This window comes from Littorina saxatilis, linkage group LG14 (genome assembly GCF_037325665.1).
Source record: "Littorina saxatilis isolate snail1 linkage group LG14, US_GU_Lsax_2.0, whole genome shotgun sequence".
Taxonomy (NCBI): domain Eukaryota; kingdom Metazoa; phylum Mollusca; class Gastropoda; order Littorinimorpha; family Littorinidae; genus Littorina; species Littorina saxatilis.
The window spans coordinates 17,645,532-17,661,324 of record NC_090258.1 but is presented as its reverse complement, the minus strand read 5'-3'; the positions used below and the strand labels follow the sequence as shown (position 1 = coordinate 17,661,324).

General features: G+C 44.5%; 1 protein-coding gene across 3 annotated transcripts in view; it reads right to left on the bottom strand.

The window, feature by feature from the left end:
- The window catches only part of LOC138947264 (TRAF3-interacting protein 1-like), a 40,131-nt gene extending 27,410 nt beyond the window's left edge, over positions 1-12,721 (bottom strand). For 2 of the 3 annotated variants that reach the window (XM_070318704.1, XM_070318705.1), the window contains exons 1-6: positions 12,480-12,721; positions 10,016-10,084; positions 5,540-5,588; positions 4,347-4,459; positions 3,171-3,308; positions 2,204-2,410 (exon numbers count right to left, since the gene is read on the bottom strand). In XM_070318704.1, coding sequence (XP_070174805.1) covers positions 2,204-2,410; positions 3,171-3,308; positions 4,347-4,459; positions 5,540-5,588; positions 10,016-10,084; positions 12,480-12,602 — 699 coding nt within the window. In that variant the 5' untranslated portion in view covers positions 12,603-12,721. Of the gene's footprint in view, positions 1-192; positions 1,450-2,203; positions 2,411-3,170; positions 3,309-4,346; positions 4,460-5,539; positions 5,589-10,015; positions 10,085-12,479 lie in introns of all 3 variants that reach the window. The other variant, XM_070318703.1, reaches the window with a different exon arrangement.
- Between the last annotated feature and the right edge of the window lie 3,072 nt (positions 12,722-15,793).

Below are 15,793 nucleotides of genomic sequence, written 5' to 3'. Positions count from 1 at the left end.
AGGATTCACAAAACACTTTTAACACAATCCTGTTTTTCACCAAAGACTGGTAATATCTGCATGCCTTGTTAGTGATTCAGCCTCTAAGCCAAAACATGCATGGCAAAAAATCTGTCAGAAAAACAGCAAAACCAAAACTCAGCATGCGACAGAACACAAAACACTGTGTCCACAACAGCAACCGTCTGTAACCTGTTCCTCAGAATCCAGAAGACTGCCCGAAGAACACAGCAAAATTGTAGCCTCTGTGGGAAGATCAATATGACTTAGGCTGCCCTTGGCCCTCATAAATTTTACTTTCATTTCTGTGGGTTCATCAGCTTTCTCGGCCGCTGTCTGCCAACCTGTCACGGCATTGTTCTTTTCTTTGCTGTCTTCTGCTCTAATGGCATGATCTAGAGCAGTGACCTTGCCTCTGAACTTTGTCCCTTTCTCTGGAACGTCATTCCTTGCGTTAGTTCTACAGGGCACCTTTATCACCAGTCGGCCTGCTACAGGAAGCTTGGGGAGTGTAGCCTTCTCCTCATCACTGGAGTCTGTGTCTTTCTCGCCAGCATGAGCAGAATCATCTGCAACAATGTTCTTAGGAAGAGAACAAGATTCTGATTCCTTGGAGCGGCCATAGCGGGAATAAGGGGACGCAATCCAAGGCTTGTTGCCTTTGAACGCTGAGGGTCTGGGTATATTGCCGTCCCGGCTGGTGGATGTTTTTTGAGCGCCTGATTTCTTGTTTCCCACGGAGCGAGGCGCATCCTTAGTGCCTTGCTTCACTGCCAGAGTAGGGCTGGAGGCAAGTGGTTTCAGCCTTTTACCACCGGAGAGTTTTGTGTTGGGTGCATGAAGTGATGGGGATGATGACTGCTTGGCCAGGGTAGGTGCTGGTCTGTTGGGACTTGTGTAGTCTTTGCGATTATGCTGTCCTCGGCCTTGGCTTGAGCTCGGAGATGATGCAGGTTGGTGTGGGGTCTTGCTGGAGCTCTTTGGAGAACTATCCAAGGGCCCTCTTATCGGGCTTTTTTGTGGATTCTGTGGAGTGGAACTCCGCGAGCTTTGAGGCGTGGCCTTCTCTGAGCTGGTTCCTGTTGCCTTGGGCGGAACATTTTTAGCTTTGCTCTGGGGCGTGCGTTTCTCAGGGCTCTTGGGTGTGGCAGGGTTGGACATTTTGGTTTTAGGAGACTGCCCCCTCTGTACTGGAATCTTGCTTTCCTTTGTCTCTGTTTCTGGTTTCTTTCCCCCTGGGTTTCTGACACCCACATCCCTTGTCTCTTTGGTGGCACTCTGTTTTGCGTTCGCATCAACACTTTTTTTGACTGTTTTGTCTGGTTTAAGCTTATTGCCGCTTGCAGATGGAACACGTGTGGCAAGGACGCCTTTCTTGTCAGGTGCCACTGTTTGCGCAGCATTGCTAGTGGAGTCCGTTTCCATGTCACCGGCACCACCCTCTGTGGGCTGTGTTCATCATTAATTGGTTTACAATAGAACCCTGTATTCAACCCCACCCCCTCCTCGGTTTTTAGACCTCCCCCTTTTTTCAGACACTAGGTTGGGTTTTTTCTTCAGATTTTCTGTTCATAACGTTAGTGAATTCAACTTCATTTCAAGACAGGTTTTGTTTATGACCTGATTTTTTTTTCAGATTTGTTGAAGCTTGAAAAGGGAGGTTTGACTGCAGTAAAAGAAGTCCTCAAAACTTCACACCAAGACGATACAGAACAGCCACCACAGCAACACAAAACAGGGAGTTAACGGAGGAAAAAAAGCTTTACCCATATGTATATACAGTATGTGAGCAAAGAGCAATTACTCTGGGCATTTCCCCCACAACAGAACAGCAGTCCAATACAAAAAATTCACAAATGTTCACAATTCTTTGCGCAATTTTGGAAATTTAACACAATCCTCAGCATCAATTCCCCCCGCTGTGACACAGAAACGCCACTGTTATCCATGGTTTGAAAGAATTAAGAAACGTCACTGTTATCCATGGTTTGAAAGAATTAAGAAACACCAATGTTATCCATGGTTTGACAAAATTAAGAAACGCCACTGTTATCCATGATTTGAAAGAATTAAGAAACGCCACTTTTTCACATGGTTTGAAAGAATTAAGTCTCTGTGTTTTGCCGACTCCCATTGCCAAACAACAACCCCGCTCAGGGTGCAGCCTTAGGTTCCATGTTATTTTAACTCTCAGCATACTCACCCTCTTGCGCCTTTCTTTGTCCTTTTCTCTGTCCCTGTCTTTGTCTCTGTGCCGGTCTTCCCTGTCGCGACTTTTCTCACGTCTGTCTCGATGTCTGTCTTTCTCTTTCTCTTCATGCTCATCGCCGTCGCGATCTTTGTGGTGTCGCTTTTTGCGGTCTTCGTCACGATCATGGCTCTTCTCTTTGTCTTCTTTCTTGTGTTTGTCCTGAAATCAATTAAAACAATTCATTAGAACAGCATTTGAAATCTTCTTCTTCTTCTTCTTCGTTCATGGGCTTAGACTCCCACGTACACTCGTGTTTTTGCACGAGTGGAATTTTACGTGTATGACCGTTTTTACCCCGCCATTTAGGCAGCCATACGCCGCTTTCGGAGGAAGCATGCTGGATATTTTCGTGTTTCTATATCCCACCGAACTCTGACATGGATTACAAGATCTTTTCCGTGCGCACTTGGTCTTGTGCTTGCGTGTACACACGAAGGGGGATTAGCCACTAGCAGGTCTGCACATAAGTTGACCTGGGAGATCGGAAAAATCTCCACACTTAACCCACCAGGCGGCCGCGGCTCGAACTCACGACCTTCCGATTAAGAGGCCGACGTCTTACCACCCCGCCACAGCGCCCGTCAGCATTTGAAATGACAAGAATGTATTTATTTTATTGAACATATTTGTGACACCACTATCTATTAATTTTATTTCTTCTTTTTTTCCCGTCCTGTTTAAACAAAAGTTTATTCCAAACTGTAACTTGAAATAAAATCCAAATTCCCCTACTTGCCCCTATCAACCCTTTTAAGACTCCCTCCTTTTTAAGACCTTGTTGTCTCAGACTTTCTGTTCATAAGCTCTGAAAAATTAACCTCATTTTAAGATCCCCTTCTTTTTAAGGTCTGATTTTCTCAGATTTTTGGAAATCTTACAAGGGGCTTTCCACTGTACCAAAAGAGAGACAAGGACTCACGTCGTCTTTCTTGCGACTGGCACTGCGGGTCCTCTCTTTGGCCTTCTCTGGTTTCTCCTCTTTGTCTCTGCCCTGCTCTTTCTTGGGCTCTCCGCCCCCGCCTGACAGCACTTTCTTGACACATTCATCGTTGTCAACCTGGAAATAATGAGAAAAAAAACACACACAAAAATGAATAAATTAATAAGAAAATACATCAGCCAAAATCGTTAAGCCTTCCCCTAAAATGTAATTTGTATAAAGCTTTTCACTGTCTTAGTGTCTATATCAGCTATGTGGAAAAGCTCGTCACCACAAGCACCTGGAGTATTTTTGATGCCACTGACTTTGTAGGAGCAGCGAAATGATCAGAACTACCAGGTGACTCCCCCAAAAATGCAAATAACATCTGCATCTGTTTCACAAATACTACTTCATATTTGGTGTTCATTAACTTCAGCTTATGTATGATCATATCACTAAGTGTTAAATTGATTGATTAAGTGGTCTGATTTTTGGGTTCTTTATATAAAAAAAAATCTATATTCCAGGATCGGCTGAACAGCAGCTCGAGGTTTGACATTGAGCGGTAGCCACACTCACGCTATTTAAACCCTTCAGATTGGTTGTAATTGATTTGTTCAGGTCACCAATGATCTGGGGTGTTTTTGTAAACAGAGGCCAATGTGAAGAGATAAAACACACACAAATACTCTCTCTCTCTCTCTCTCTCTCTCTCTCTCTCTCTCTCTCTCTCTCTCTCTCTCTCTCTCTCTCTCTCTCTCTCTCTCTCTCTCTCTCTCTCCACTGATAAATGTATGCTTCTGCATGTGCCTATATGTATGTCTACAGAGAAAACTGACTTAAAAAGAGATGGAGATAGAAAAAATAAAACAAGAGGTCTACACACAGACATCAAACAAGACACAGATTATGAAAGTAAAACAACCCAACACAGAAAAACAAAATTAAACAAAAATGATTTCCAGTTGAGCATTTAGACAATGATCATTTACAGAAACTGTCACAAAGACACACACATAAAAGATCTCGTTTTGAAATCATCATCAAAGCAATTAAGATACGCTGATTTTCAGTTGTGATTATTCAGACAGTTCTCTTTTACACAAACTGTCACAAAGACAGACACAAAAAAGCTCTCATTTTGAATTCATCCGCAACACAACATGTACTCACATTTGCACTGATAGCAGCACCCAGTGCCTGCAAAAACTCATTTGTCTTCTCTGGTTCATGCCCCGCGACAATCTTGGCTGGTTTGGCCGACACACTGCGGCCAGTTGCAGCAGCTGTAATGGAAAGAACATTTTTAATTAGTTTCTGTTCACATAAAATTACAGGGTAAAAGCTATGTATATTTTTCCTGCAGTGAGATCTGACCCACATGCACAAAAAAGGATGTAATACAGTGAAATCCCCCTTTTATGACCTCAAAAAATGTGAGAAAATCAGGTCCTAAAAAGGAGGGAGTCTTAAAATGGGAGTTTACACAGGTTATGAACAAAAAATCTGAAAAAGCAAGGTCTTAAAATGGGGGAAGTGTTTGTTTGTTTGTTCGTTCATGAGCTTTTACGTGTATGACCGTTTTTACCCCGCCATTTAGGCAGCCATACGTCGCTTTCGGGGGAGCATGCTGGGTATTTTCGTGTTTCTATAACCCACCGAACTCTGTCTCTGACATGGATTACAGGATCTTTTTCGTGCGCACTTGGTCTTGTGCTTGCGTGTACACACGGGGGTGTTCGGACACCGAGGAGAGTCTGCACACAAAGTTGACTCAGAAATAAATCTCTCGCCGAACGTGGGGACGAACTCACGCTGACAGCGGCCAACTGGATACAAATCCAGCGCGCTACCGACTGAGCTACATCCCCGCCCGGGGGAAGTGTGAAATGGGGGTCTTAACACTTTCTACTCCACCTATGTTGACCAAGCTTTTTTTTAGCCGAGACCAGCTGTGCTACAGCAGGTCACTCAGAATTGTAGTAACAGTGTATCAACACGCTGGAATGCAGGCGTTAGATGGACGTTACAGGAAGCGACTCAAGCTAACAGTCTGTCCGGATATATCCGTACCTGGTCAGATAGAGCCAAATGAGTGGGTACTGATATATCCGTACCTAGGAGACAATGAGTTAATGACTGAGTGTGGTTTGAATCTACGAAACACAACAGTTTCCAGGTATTTGTGTGTGCCCCAGGAGTAAAGCCTGATAAACAACCCGTCAGTAAGTCAACACATTACAGATTAAAGAATATCTTAACAATCGCATCATTCCATTTATATTATATGTTGGGTACTTAAATGAGACTGACAAATAAAATTACACAGAAACGAAAGTCAGATGATTAAGAATTCCCATACTTACCAACCATGTCTATAGCCTTCTGTAAAAATGCTATCTTTCCTTCTTTTTCCTGTAAAAGATATATCAGTGAACATCAAAGGATGTACATGTAACTCTTTTTTTTCTAAAAATGTAGTTTTGTGAACAAACAGCAGGATTTAAAAATTGAACAAAACGGTGTTCACATGTATCAAAAGAACAAACAATTTCAGTATCAATTGTCCACCACATGGTCCATTCCTTAACGTGGTGTGGTGGTTTGCGTGTCTCGGTGACCCTAAGAGCTATGCCAGCGGGAGTGTAAACTCCTGTAAGGGCTTCCCAAGCTGGACAGGTCGAAAGGTAGAGGCCAGACTAATATGGACCAATCTTGTGCTCACTTGGGCCATGAGCTAAGGGTGAGGTAACCCTGACAGAAACCTCGAGTGCTGAAGACGTGTGTGTTGGGCTGCACGGCGCACTCCAACAAACCACAACACTACGCATCAACTGCCATTTTGACACTTGGAGACAGAATTGACAGTAATGGTGCTCGCCCAGTGAGGATCCACCAGGCAGGTGCAGCGCCGGGCTCCGCGCCTCGAAGGAGTCCACCCTCAGCTACTGGAGGTCCCTTCATCTCGTCTTGTGGAGCCAGGGGACGAGAAAGGAAAGCCACTGGCCGGAAAAACAGCAGAGCCAAGGACAACCCCACTATTAACATCATGCATTGGAATGCAGAGGGGGTATCCAATAAGAAGAAAGAATTAGAGCACTTCCTCTATGAAAACAGCATCAACATCTGCTGCATTCAGGAAACACACCTGCAAGAAGGGAAGCCCTTTAAGATCCGAGGGTACCAGGTGTTCAGGAGTGAACATCGTCAACTACTACTGCCCCAACGACAAGATGCTGTCGCTTGACACAATCCAGGTCCCTGACAGCGGCTTCCTCATCGCTGGAGACTTTAACAGCCAGTCCCAGAGTTGGGGATATAAAACACTAGACAGGCGAGGAGAAGACATTGAATCTTGGCAGGACGACAACCACCTGATCCTTGTCAACGACCCCACAGATCCGTCTACCTTCTACTCGCGCCGCTGGCACTCAACAACAACACCAGACCTGGCATTGTGCACGGATGACATCCACAAAACCATCTCAAGAAAAGTGGATGAACAGCTGGGTGGAAGCGACCATCGCCCAGTTCTCCTTACCATCAGTAGAGACTCAGCATCTGAGCATCCACAACACCCGAGATGGAACTACAAAAAGGCAAAGTGGGGACTGTTCAACATACGAACAAATGAGCTGACCAGAGCCATAGAAACAGAGGGGAGAAACATCAACAACGTGATAAAGGAGTTCAATGCTAGCATAATCCAGGCAGCCAAGGACAGCATCCCACGTGGAGTGAGGAAGGACTACATCCCATACTGGTCCGATGAGCTGCAGAAGACGCACGATGCACTCACAAGAATGAGAGAAGAGGCAGAGACGAACCCTAGCCAGGAGAACAACATCAAACTCCAAGAAAGCAAAGCAAAACATCTGAAGACAAAGCTAGAGTGCAAGAGAAGAGGCTGGAGAGAAAAGACGGCAGGGCTGAATATGGAAAAAGACACAACAAAGCTCTGGAAACTTACAAGAGCACTGAATGAAGAGGGCAACAAGGGACAGAAGATCACCCTGGAGGAGGAAGGAAGAACTTTCACTGGAAAAGCCACTGCCAATGCTTTCGCCCAAGCATATCGGGGAGAAAGCGACACCACCATACTCCTGCCTCTACAAAAGGATGTCAGAACAGAAATTAGAGAAAGAACAGAAAGAAACGTACAGGATGCCATGCAACAAGACATCACCATGGCCGAGCTGAAGAATGCCATCAAGAAGCTCAAAAAGAAGTCTCCAGGTCCAGACAACATTACGAATGAGATGTTGCAACACATAGGCAACTCGGCCCTCCAGAAACTACTGGGCATCTTCAACCTCAGCTGGAGACAGGGACAGGTACCTCAGTGCTGGAAGGAAGCCAGGATGATCCCAGTTTTAAAGAAAGGGAAAAACAAGACCAAAACCCTGAGCTACCGACCCATCAGCCTGACAAGCTGCGTATGCAAAACCATGGAGCGCATTGTCAACCAGCGCCTGCAGCTGTACCTGGAATCAGAAAGCAACAGCGTCCCAGAACAAGCCGGTTTCCGAAAGCACAGAAGTACGGAGGACCAGACAACACACCTTAGCCAGGTCATAGAGGATGCTTACCAGGCCCAGAAGGTCACCCTGGCCACCTTCATTGACCTGCAGAAGGCCTTCGACAAGATCTGGAAAGATGGACTCCTTGTGAAGCTCCTACGTTCCGGCGTCAAAGGCAACATGTACCAGTGGACCAAGTCGTACCTGCACAACCGAAAGGCCAGAGTGCTGGTGGACGGTCACTGTGGCCGAAAGGTGCTACTACGCCAAGGAGTTCCACAGGGAGGAGTACTCTCCCCCACGCTATTCATACTCTTCATTAACGACCTGGTACCAGAGTTGCCCAAAGGAGTCCAAGCGGCACTGTATGCTGATGACCTTGTTCTCTGGTGCTCGGAAGAGTATGCAACCACAGCAACCTACAGGATGCAACTTGCCCTAGAAAAGGTTGCAGCGTGGGCGGAAGACTGGTGTGTGACCATCAACAGGGAGAAGACCACTGCCACTCTCTTCACACTCTCTGCCAAAACGACACCTGGCAAACTGACCTTGGGGGACACACCCCTGAAATTTGAAGACCAGCAAACATACCTGGGGGTCACCTATGACAAGCGCATGACCTGGAAACAACACATCATGAATGCAGAGGGAAAGGCCAGGAGAAAACTAAACATCATGCGGAAGCTGGCAGGATCACACTGGGGTGCAAACGAGAAGATCCTGAAAACAGTCTACCAGGGGACTGTACGACCGCACCTCGAGTACGGATCAAGCTCTTGGGCAACAGCAGCCAAGACACACCAGCAGGCCCTAGACAAAGTACAGAACCAAGCGCTGAGAATCATCACGGGCGCAATGAAATCAATACCCATACAGAAGATGGAACAGGTGACTGGCATTCCTCCACTGAGCAAAAGGCGAGACTGCAAAACAATGGTACAAGCCACCAAGTACCAGTGCACTCATGACCATCCAATGAGTGACAGACTCAAGAAGATGTCCTTAGGCAGGCTGAAAAGATCAAGCTTCGCTCTGGAGGCAAGGGCTTTGCAGAAGAAACATCAGACAGAGATGCCAGAGCTAGTGGAGCCACCATCTTTCTCCCTTGACGCCCCACCCTGGGAAGACAGACAAGGAAACCTGGACATACAGACCAGTGTCCCCTACCTCACAACAAAGGACGAGCAGAGCAATGCGACGAAAAAAGCCCTGACTCTTGCCATGCTTGAAGAAAGGTACCCCCAAGAAGCATGGATACGGGTGTATACTGATGGGTCAGCCACAGAGGCCGTCAAAAATGGAGGAGCGGGGGTGTATGTCCAGTACCCCAGTGGAGAGAGGCAAGCAGAGGCTATACCAACAGGCCTCCACTGTACAAACTACAGAGCTGAGGTACAAGCACTGATCCATGCAGCATACACCATCAACGACAGAGTCAACCATGACAACCAGGTGGTCTTCCTGACTGACGCTCTGTCAGTACTACAAGCAATGACCAGTAGCAAACTGCCTCAGCTGGAACACGCTCTACACAACATCAAGAGCCTGAAGACGTACTGCAATGGATCCCCTCCCACTGTGGTGTACAAGGAAACGAAGAGGCGGACAGGATGGCAAAGCTGCGTGCAGAAGATGAGCAAGAGAACAACCCTGTTAGCCTGACAGAGATGAAGACCATCATTAAGTCTCTGCACAGGACGCCCCAGCCACAGGACAGCTACCACCTGCTATCCAGACCACAGCAGGTGGTCATCTTCCGCCTGAGAACGGGACACAACAGAGCATCTCCACGGGAAGCTGCATGTTGTGCCCTCCCCCATGTGTTCTTGTGGAGAAGCAGAGCAGGACACGGCCCACATCCTACGAGACTGCAGAAACCACCAGGTGCTGAGAGAGGAAATCTGGCCATTGCCGGAGTCCCTGCACAACAAGCTGTACGGGCCAGTGGCTGCGCTGCAGAGGACCACTAATTATATCTCAAGATCTGGACTCCAAGTGTGATCGGCGATCGAAAAGAAGAAGAAGAAGAAGAGTATCAATTGTTAGCAAATTAGACAAATCTCTTTTCTTCAGAAAAGATAGCCATATCACTGCAGCCTGAATTAATACAAAGAATATATAAAGAACACTAAATTTCAAATGTCACTGGGTACTTTTTCCTTACAATAATAAAGCCAGCATTTTACAGAAATTATACAGTTCATACTATTTATGATCAGAAGTTCAGAAAAACAAACAAACCGTTAAACATGTATTATAAACATGTCACCTCAGACATCTCTTTTCTTTTTAAAATATTTCCTCTGAAAAATGTTTACCGACCTTCACGTTTTCTGAATTCAGCTCTGCATCTGAGTACAGCCCCTTCATGAAGCCTGTTGTTTTGATCGCCTGGAATCAGACAAAGTTACATTGATGTTCAATTACTGTATGTACTGCACTATGTATTCAACTCTGTGGGACACTTGATTACTTGCTACCACAGTTATATGATCTTACATTTTCTTATCATCCTTCATTCGCTCTCTCGACGCCCATATTTAGGTTTCAACCGCTTCCTTCCCTTCCTATAATAATACCGGCCATAGGGCGTCATCGCCCTGAATGAAATCTTCGAAATTTCCCCAACAGTTACCAGCCTTTGATCTCGCCGCGCACACAGAGCACAAATATTTCCACTCTGTATTCTTCCTTTGATGTGCGGCTTATAGACCGGAAGCGCCTAATGTGATGTTTTTTCTCAATTTTACCTCAAAAGTATATAACGAAGCGCCTTATAGTCCCGAAAGTACGGTAGCCGAAAGTACGGTAGATGATTACGTAAATTAATTGTAACACATAGTTCTTTGTTATATTATGGTTAGTCTGGGCCCATCGTCTGAGTGCTGGGAGTTAGAGTTTGATCCAAAATGTCAAAGAGTTGCAGTAAGAATAAAACATAATACAGTAGGTGGTTAATACTTAATTCTTGTCCTTAGGCTCAACCAAAGTCGATAAACACATCCTTCACTTCGGTATTGAGTCTAATTTTTTTTATCCATCTTGAATAAAACAGAACTCTTCTGACAAAAAGAGCAACTTCATTGTAGCTACGGTGAAACTTCGCATGTCAAAACTTGTGAAAGCGATGTTGGTGATGAAGTACTTCTCCGTAGCTGTAGGTTTTGGGTATAAAGACTTCGCGGAAACGACTTCGGTCTCAATTCAGCAGTGTTGTTGCCAGCCTAAGAAGACAATAGGTCATTTGGACCTCCCTAAAAAAAACCAATAGGTCCAAATGTCCTGGCTTTAAAAAAACAATAGGTCCAAACTGTACCGCCATACCTTTTATACATGCAATGCAAAATAACTTATAGTCCGGAGTTAAATCTATCTTTTTATGCAAAAATGACAATAAAGCCATTGAAAAATGATAACACTTTATTATCTGATTCTCACAGAAATTAGTGTATGGCGCTCATTTGCTGATTTTTGGCAGTACACTTTGCGAGGAGAAAGAGCCTGACATTCCTGGCCTACCCTTTCCAATACAGTGCCCGGTGTGAGAATACATGTAGGGATCCTGCCTGATCTTCGCATTACCATGCCGTAGTATTATATTGATGAACTTTCCGCTGTTTGCGCCGTTTTGGTTAAATAGGTACACCGGCTGGATCGGGTATTTCCGTAAACGCAGTCTCGAGTGTCAATGACGACAAACACGGACTCGGCACCGAGTGCATTTTCACTCGTAGCGAGCATCAGCATTTTGATCGGGGTTTGTTTTCCGACTTTGCAACTCCCATTCCATTCATTGCAGACCTTGTCCGCCTTGTACGAATATGTATCGGTCAGTTGACCACCAAAACGTAAAAACTATCGGTCCATCGACCGGACAAGGCTGGGTCCAATGCGTCAAATCAGAAAGGAATGAGTCAGAGACCGAAGACCGAGGCCTGGCAACAACACTGATTCAGGACAGGCTTTAGCAGCAAGATGGCTAGGTTTGGGCAAAGATTAGTCGCAGTGAGGCAGGCTAGGAATTACTGAGAACAGTTGAGCAGCTTCCTGGATGTCTCATGGCAGTTGCACAGCTGGCAGCCCTATAGTATATTAGCTGAAATTCGTTGACAACATTTGTTATGTTATTGTTAACCAATGGTACCTAATTGCCTAGCAAGTACAACATTGTTTCACAGGCACTCTTGCCTCCTCCCTTGAAGTAAGCAAAACGGGCGTGAGCAAAAGTGTCCCTGATTTGTACACTGCTTCCAAACTAACTAGCTAAAATTGCCAAAGTCTTTTCATGCTGATGCTACACATAAACTTACAAGTTGTGCACATGTCCATTCACACTCAAGCCCTAATCAGAACTGAGCAGAGGCATATGAGAATTAGTTACACTGATACGACAATACTGTCTCCTTTTGTTTCCTGGCAGTCCTAACAGCAATTCCGTAATTAAGTATTACTGGGAAATGTGCCTTTAATTGCCTTACAAATCATCCTGCGACATGCAATGCTGCACAAAAGCATGCAGTTGAAAATTTGAAGATGACTTGCTAATGCACAGAAAATGCGATTGGCCAAGGAGTTTATAAAAATTATATTATATCTAAAAATGGAATGCAGTAGTTGATGATCTGAAGGTTAGTGTTTTAGCCTCAATCCCGTACCCATGGCACATTTCGCAGCAACAAACATCATTCATAAAACATTCTCATAGTCATACAGAAACTACTATTGAATAATGTAGCACTAGATTATTCAACAAATAGCCTTATATTTGGGCTTCACCAATACTCACTGAAGTCACAATATCGTGCAGAAATCTGAAAGGCGGCTTGCTCAGGAGTTTTTCAGTCAAAGGGGGCTTTTTGATGATCTTCCCCAGCGTATCCTGGGTCTTCTTCACAACTTTGGGGTCCATGATTTTCAGCCAGTCAGCCTCAAACCACAACAAATGGTGATTATGCGTAAAATATTCAAGGTAAATTCATTTGTCCTGCGGTGAAAGCTTCCCTTGTCAACGATCCGACAGGAACTGAGTGTGGAATTTTGTCCCACAATCCAACGCTCACGCACGCGCAGACTAACACAAGTTTGTTTATATCCGGTAGGACGGCGGCATGTTGCCAATAGCGACCACAGGAGCTTGTATCAAATCTGAGTGACGCCGGGACCCTGCCCCTTTGTGTACTACAGTAAGGTCAAAGGAGTAAGATACTTCAATCGACCGGCACATTGATACAAGCTCCTGTGATAGCGAATTTGGGGCAGCGCATGTCAGTCAGCGGTACACTGAGAGGCTAGCCTAGCCGCCTATCAGTTCAACTTGACTTAGTCAGTGAAGTTAGTCGCGCAAAATCGGTTCAGAATTAGCAATTTTGTTTGAGAAGCAAGACAAAAAGTCATTAAAAACAAAAGAGAGAGAGAGAGAGAGAGAGAGAGAGAGAGAGAGAGAGAGAGAGAGAGAGAGAGAGAGAGCTCAGCAGTGCGACAGATGTAAAACTCGTAGGCCTATCACGGTAGGAGCCGCTTAGAATATAGTCAAGTTAGTTTTAAGCGCCAAATTTAGAGTGAACGCTGCCAAAAGTGTTAACAAGTCGCGTAATGCGAAAATACAACATTTAGTCAAGCTCACAGAATGAAACTGAACGCACTCCAATTTTTCAGCATCGTCAGTCCACCGCTTGTGGCAAAGCCGGTGTGACGTTTTCATCTTTCGCCGTGTTGATATTTCGCTTCTCGGCCTCGTTGATCTAATATAAACTCTACACTAAACAAAAAAACACTCTTCAATAGTACTGATGAGCGACCTTGTGTACCTTACATTCATGGGGCCAAATTTGTCCAACCAATTTGTTTTATTTAACTTAGAAATTTGATTCATCCTAAAATGTTTTCCTTCTTACTCAAGGGACGTAACCACTCAGTACACGTTTTCGAAGAATTCGATTTTGGGGGTGAAATCTATTAAATGTTACCACCAATTTTCTTCACATGCAAGAAACTGACATGCTTTTCGTCCATAAATAATTTCACTTCTTAATTTTACCAGGAAACAACATTTCAGTCTTGAGTATATGTCGAGGGGGAAATATGTACACAGGCGAAAGATGAAATCGTGACACCGGGCAGTGAAATTGACAAGAAGAGCGGGGTAGTAGTTGCGCTGAGAAGGATAGCACGCTTTTCTGTACCTCTCTTCGTTTTAACTTTCTGAGCGTGTTTTTAATCCAAACATATCATATCTATATGTTTTTGGAATCAGGAACCGACAAGGAATAAGATGAAAGTGTTTTTAAATTGATTTCGAAAATTTTATTTTGATCATAATTTTTATATTTTTAATTTTCAGAGCTTGTTTTTAATCCAAAAATAAGACGGGCGCCGTGGCGTGGTGGTAAGACGTCGGCCTCCTAATCGGGAGGTCGTGAGTTCGAATCCCGGTCGCTGCCGCCTGGTGGGTTAAGTGTGGAGATTTTTCCGATCTCCCAGGTCAACTTATGTACAGACCTGCTAGTGACTTAACCCCCTTTGTGTGTACACGCAAGCACAAGACCAAGTGCGCACGGAAAGGGTCCTTTAATCCATGTCAGAGTTCGGTGGGTTATAAAAACACGAAAATACCCAGCATGCCTCCCCCGAAATCGGCGTATGGCTGCCTGAACGGCGGGGTAAAAACGGTCATACACGTAAAAAATCCACTCGTGCTAAAAACATGAGTGAACGTGGGAGTCTAAGCCCATGAACGAAGAAGAAGAAGAATCCAAATATAACATATTTATATGTTTTTGGAATCAGGAAATGATGAAGAATAAGATGAACGTAAATTTGGATCGTTTTATACAAAGTTTTTTTTTTACAATTTTCAGATTTTTAATGACCAAAGTCATTAATTCATTTTTAAGCCACCAAGCTAAAATGCAATACTGAAGTCCGGCCTTCGTCGAAGATTGCTTGGCCAAAATTTCAATCAATTTGATTGAAAAATGAGGGTGTGACAGTGCCGCCTCAACTTTTACAAAAAGCCGGATATGACGTCATCAAAGACATTTATCGAAAAAATGAAAAAAACGTCCGGGGATATCATTCCCAGGAACTCTCATGTAAAATTTCATAAAGATCGGTCTAGTAGTTTAGTCTGAATCGCTCTACACACACACACGCACAGACAGACAGACAGACAGACAGACAGACACACACACACACACACACACATACACCACGACCCTCGTCTCGATTCCCCTTTTATGCCAAACGAATTTTTCGGACACAAAAAGATTCCTAATTTAGGGAGTACCGGTATATATTTTTTTAAGGCATGACCATTGCACTGTTGAAAAGAAACTGTCAACAGCTTGAGTCAACTCAAAGCCAGATCTATGCACTGTCCTTTAGGCTCAACAACGTATAAGTTTTGTAGAGTTGTACCTTACAGAACGCGCTCAGTACAACTACAAAATCGACTAAAAGGCCAAAATGAAAGGACGTTTCGCAAATCCATAAATAAGAAACCGAAGGCACTATGACGTAGCCGGTTTCGCAATACCATTGGTGTTTCTTTTACAGCATTTATCTGGCTTGCTACTGGTTCAGAAAAGTTTTTGTTTTTCTGTATAATATTCATACTTGCAATGTTCTTTTCGTTCCTCATCTAGTAAGGGACATCGCTGTAAGTACTGTTTCGATGGAGCATGGTTTTGGTATTAAGTGGTGGCCGCCGGTCTCCCGTTTAACCCAAAACGTGACTTTCGGTATAGCTGCTGCCAGGTGCCACACGGACGATCGGTCTCATGGGAATCTAATACACGGTGTGTCAATTGATTCCGTTCATACACCGGATGTTTCCGTTCGTCCGCAGAGCAAAATCGTCAAAATCAGTACGAACGGACACAACACTGTTTTTTTGCAAATTCAATTCATCTTATGGTTCACATAGGTACAACATCACACGCATTCGTACTTTGTGCTATCTGACGACCATTGGAACACATAGAACTTGTAGTGGGGGCCTCAGTGTTTCACTCTAATCTAGCGAATGTGTACGAACTTCTTCTTCTTCTTGGCGTTCGCAGAGGTTACACGATCAATCCAGCACTGGTGATAAATGTTGTC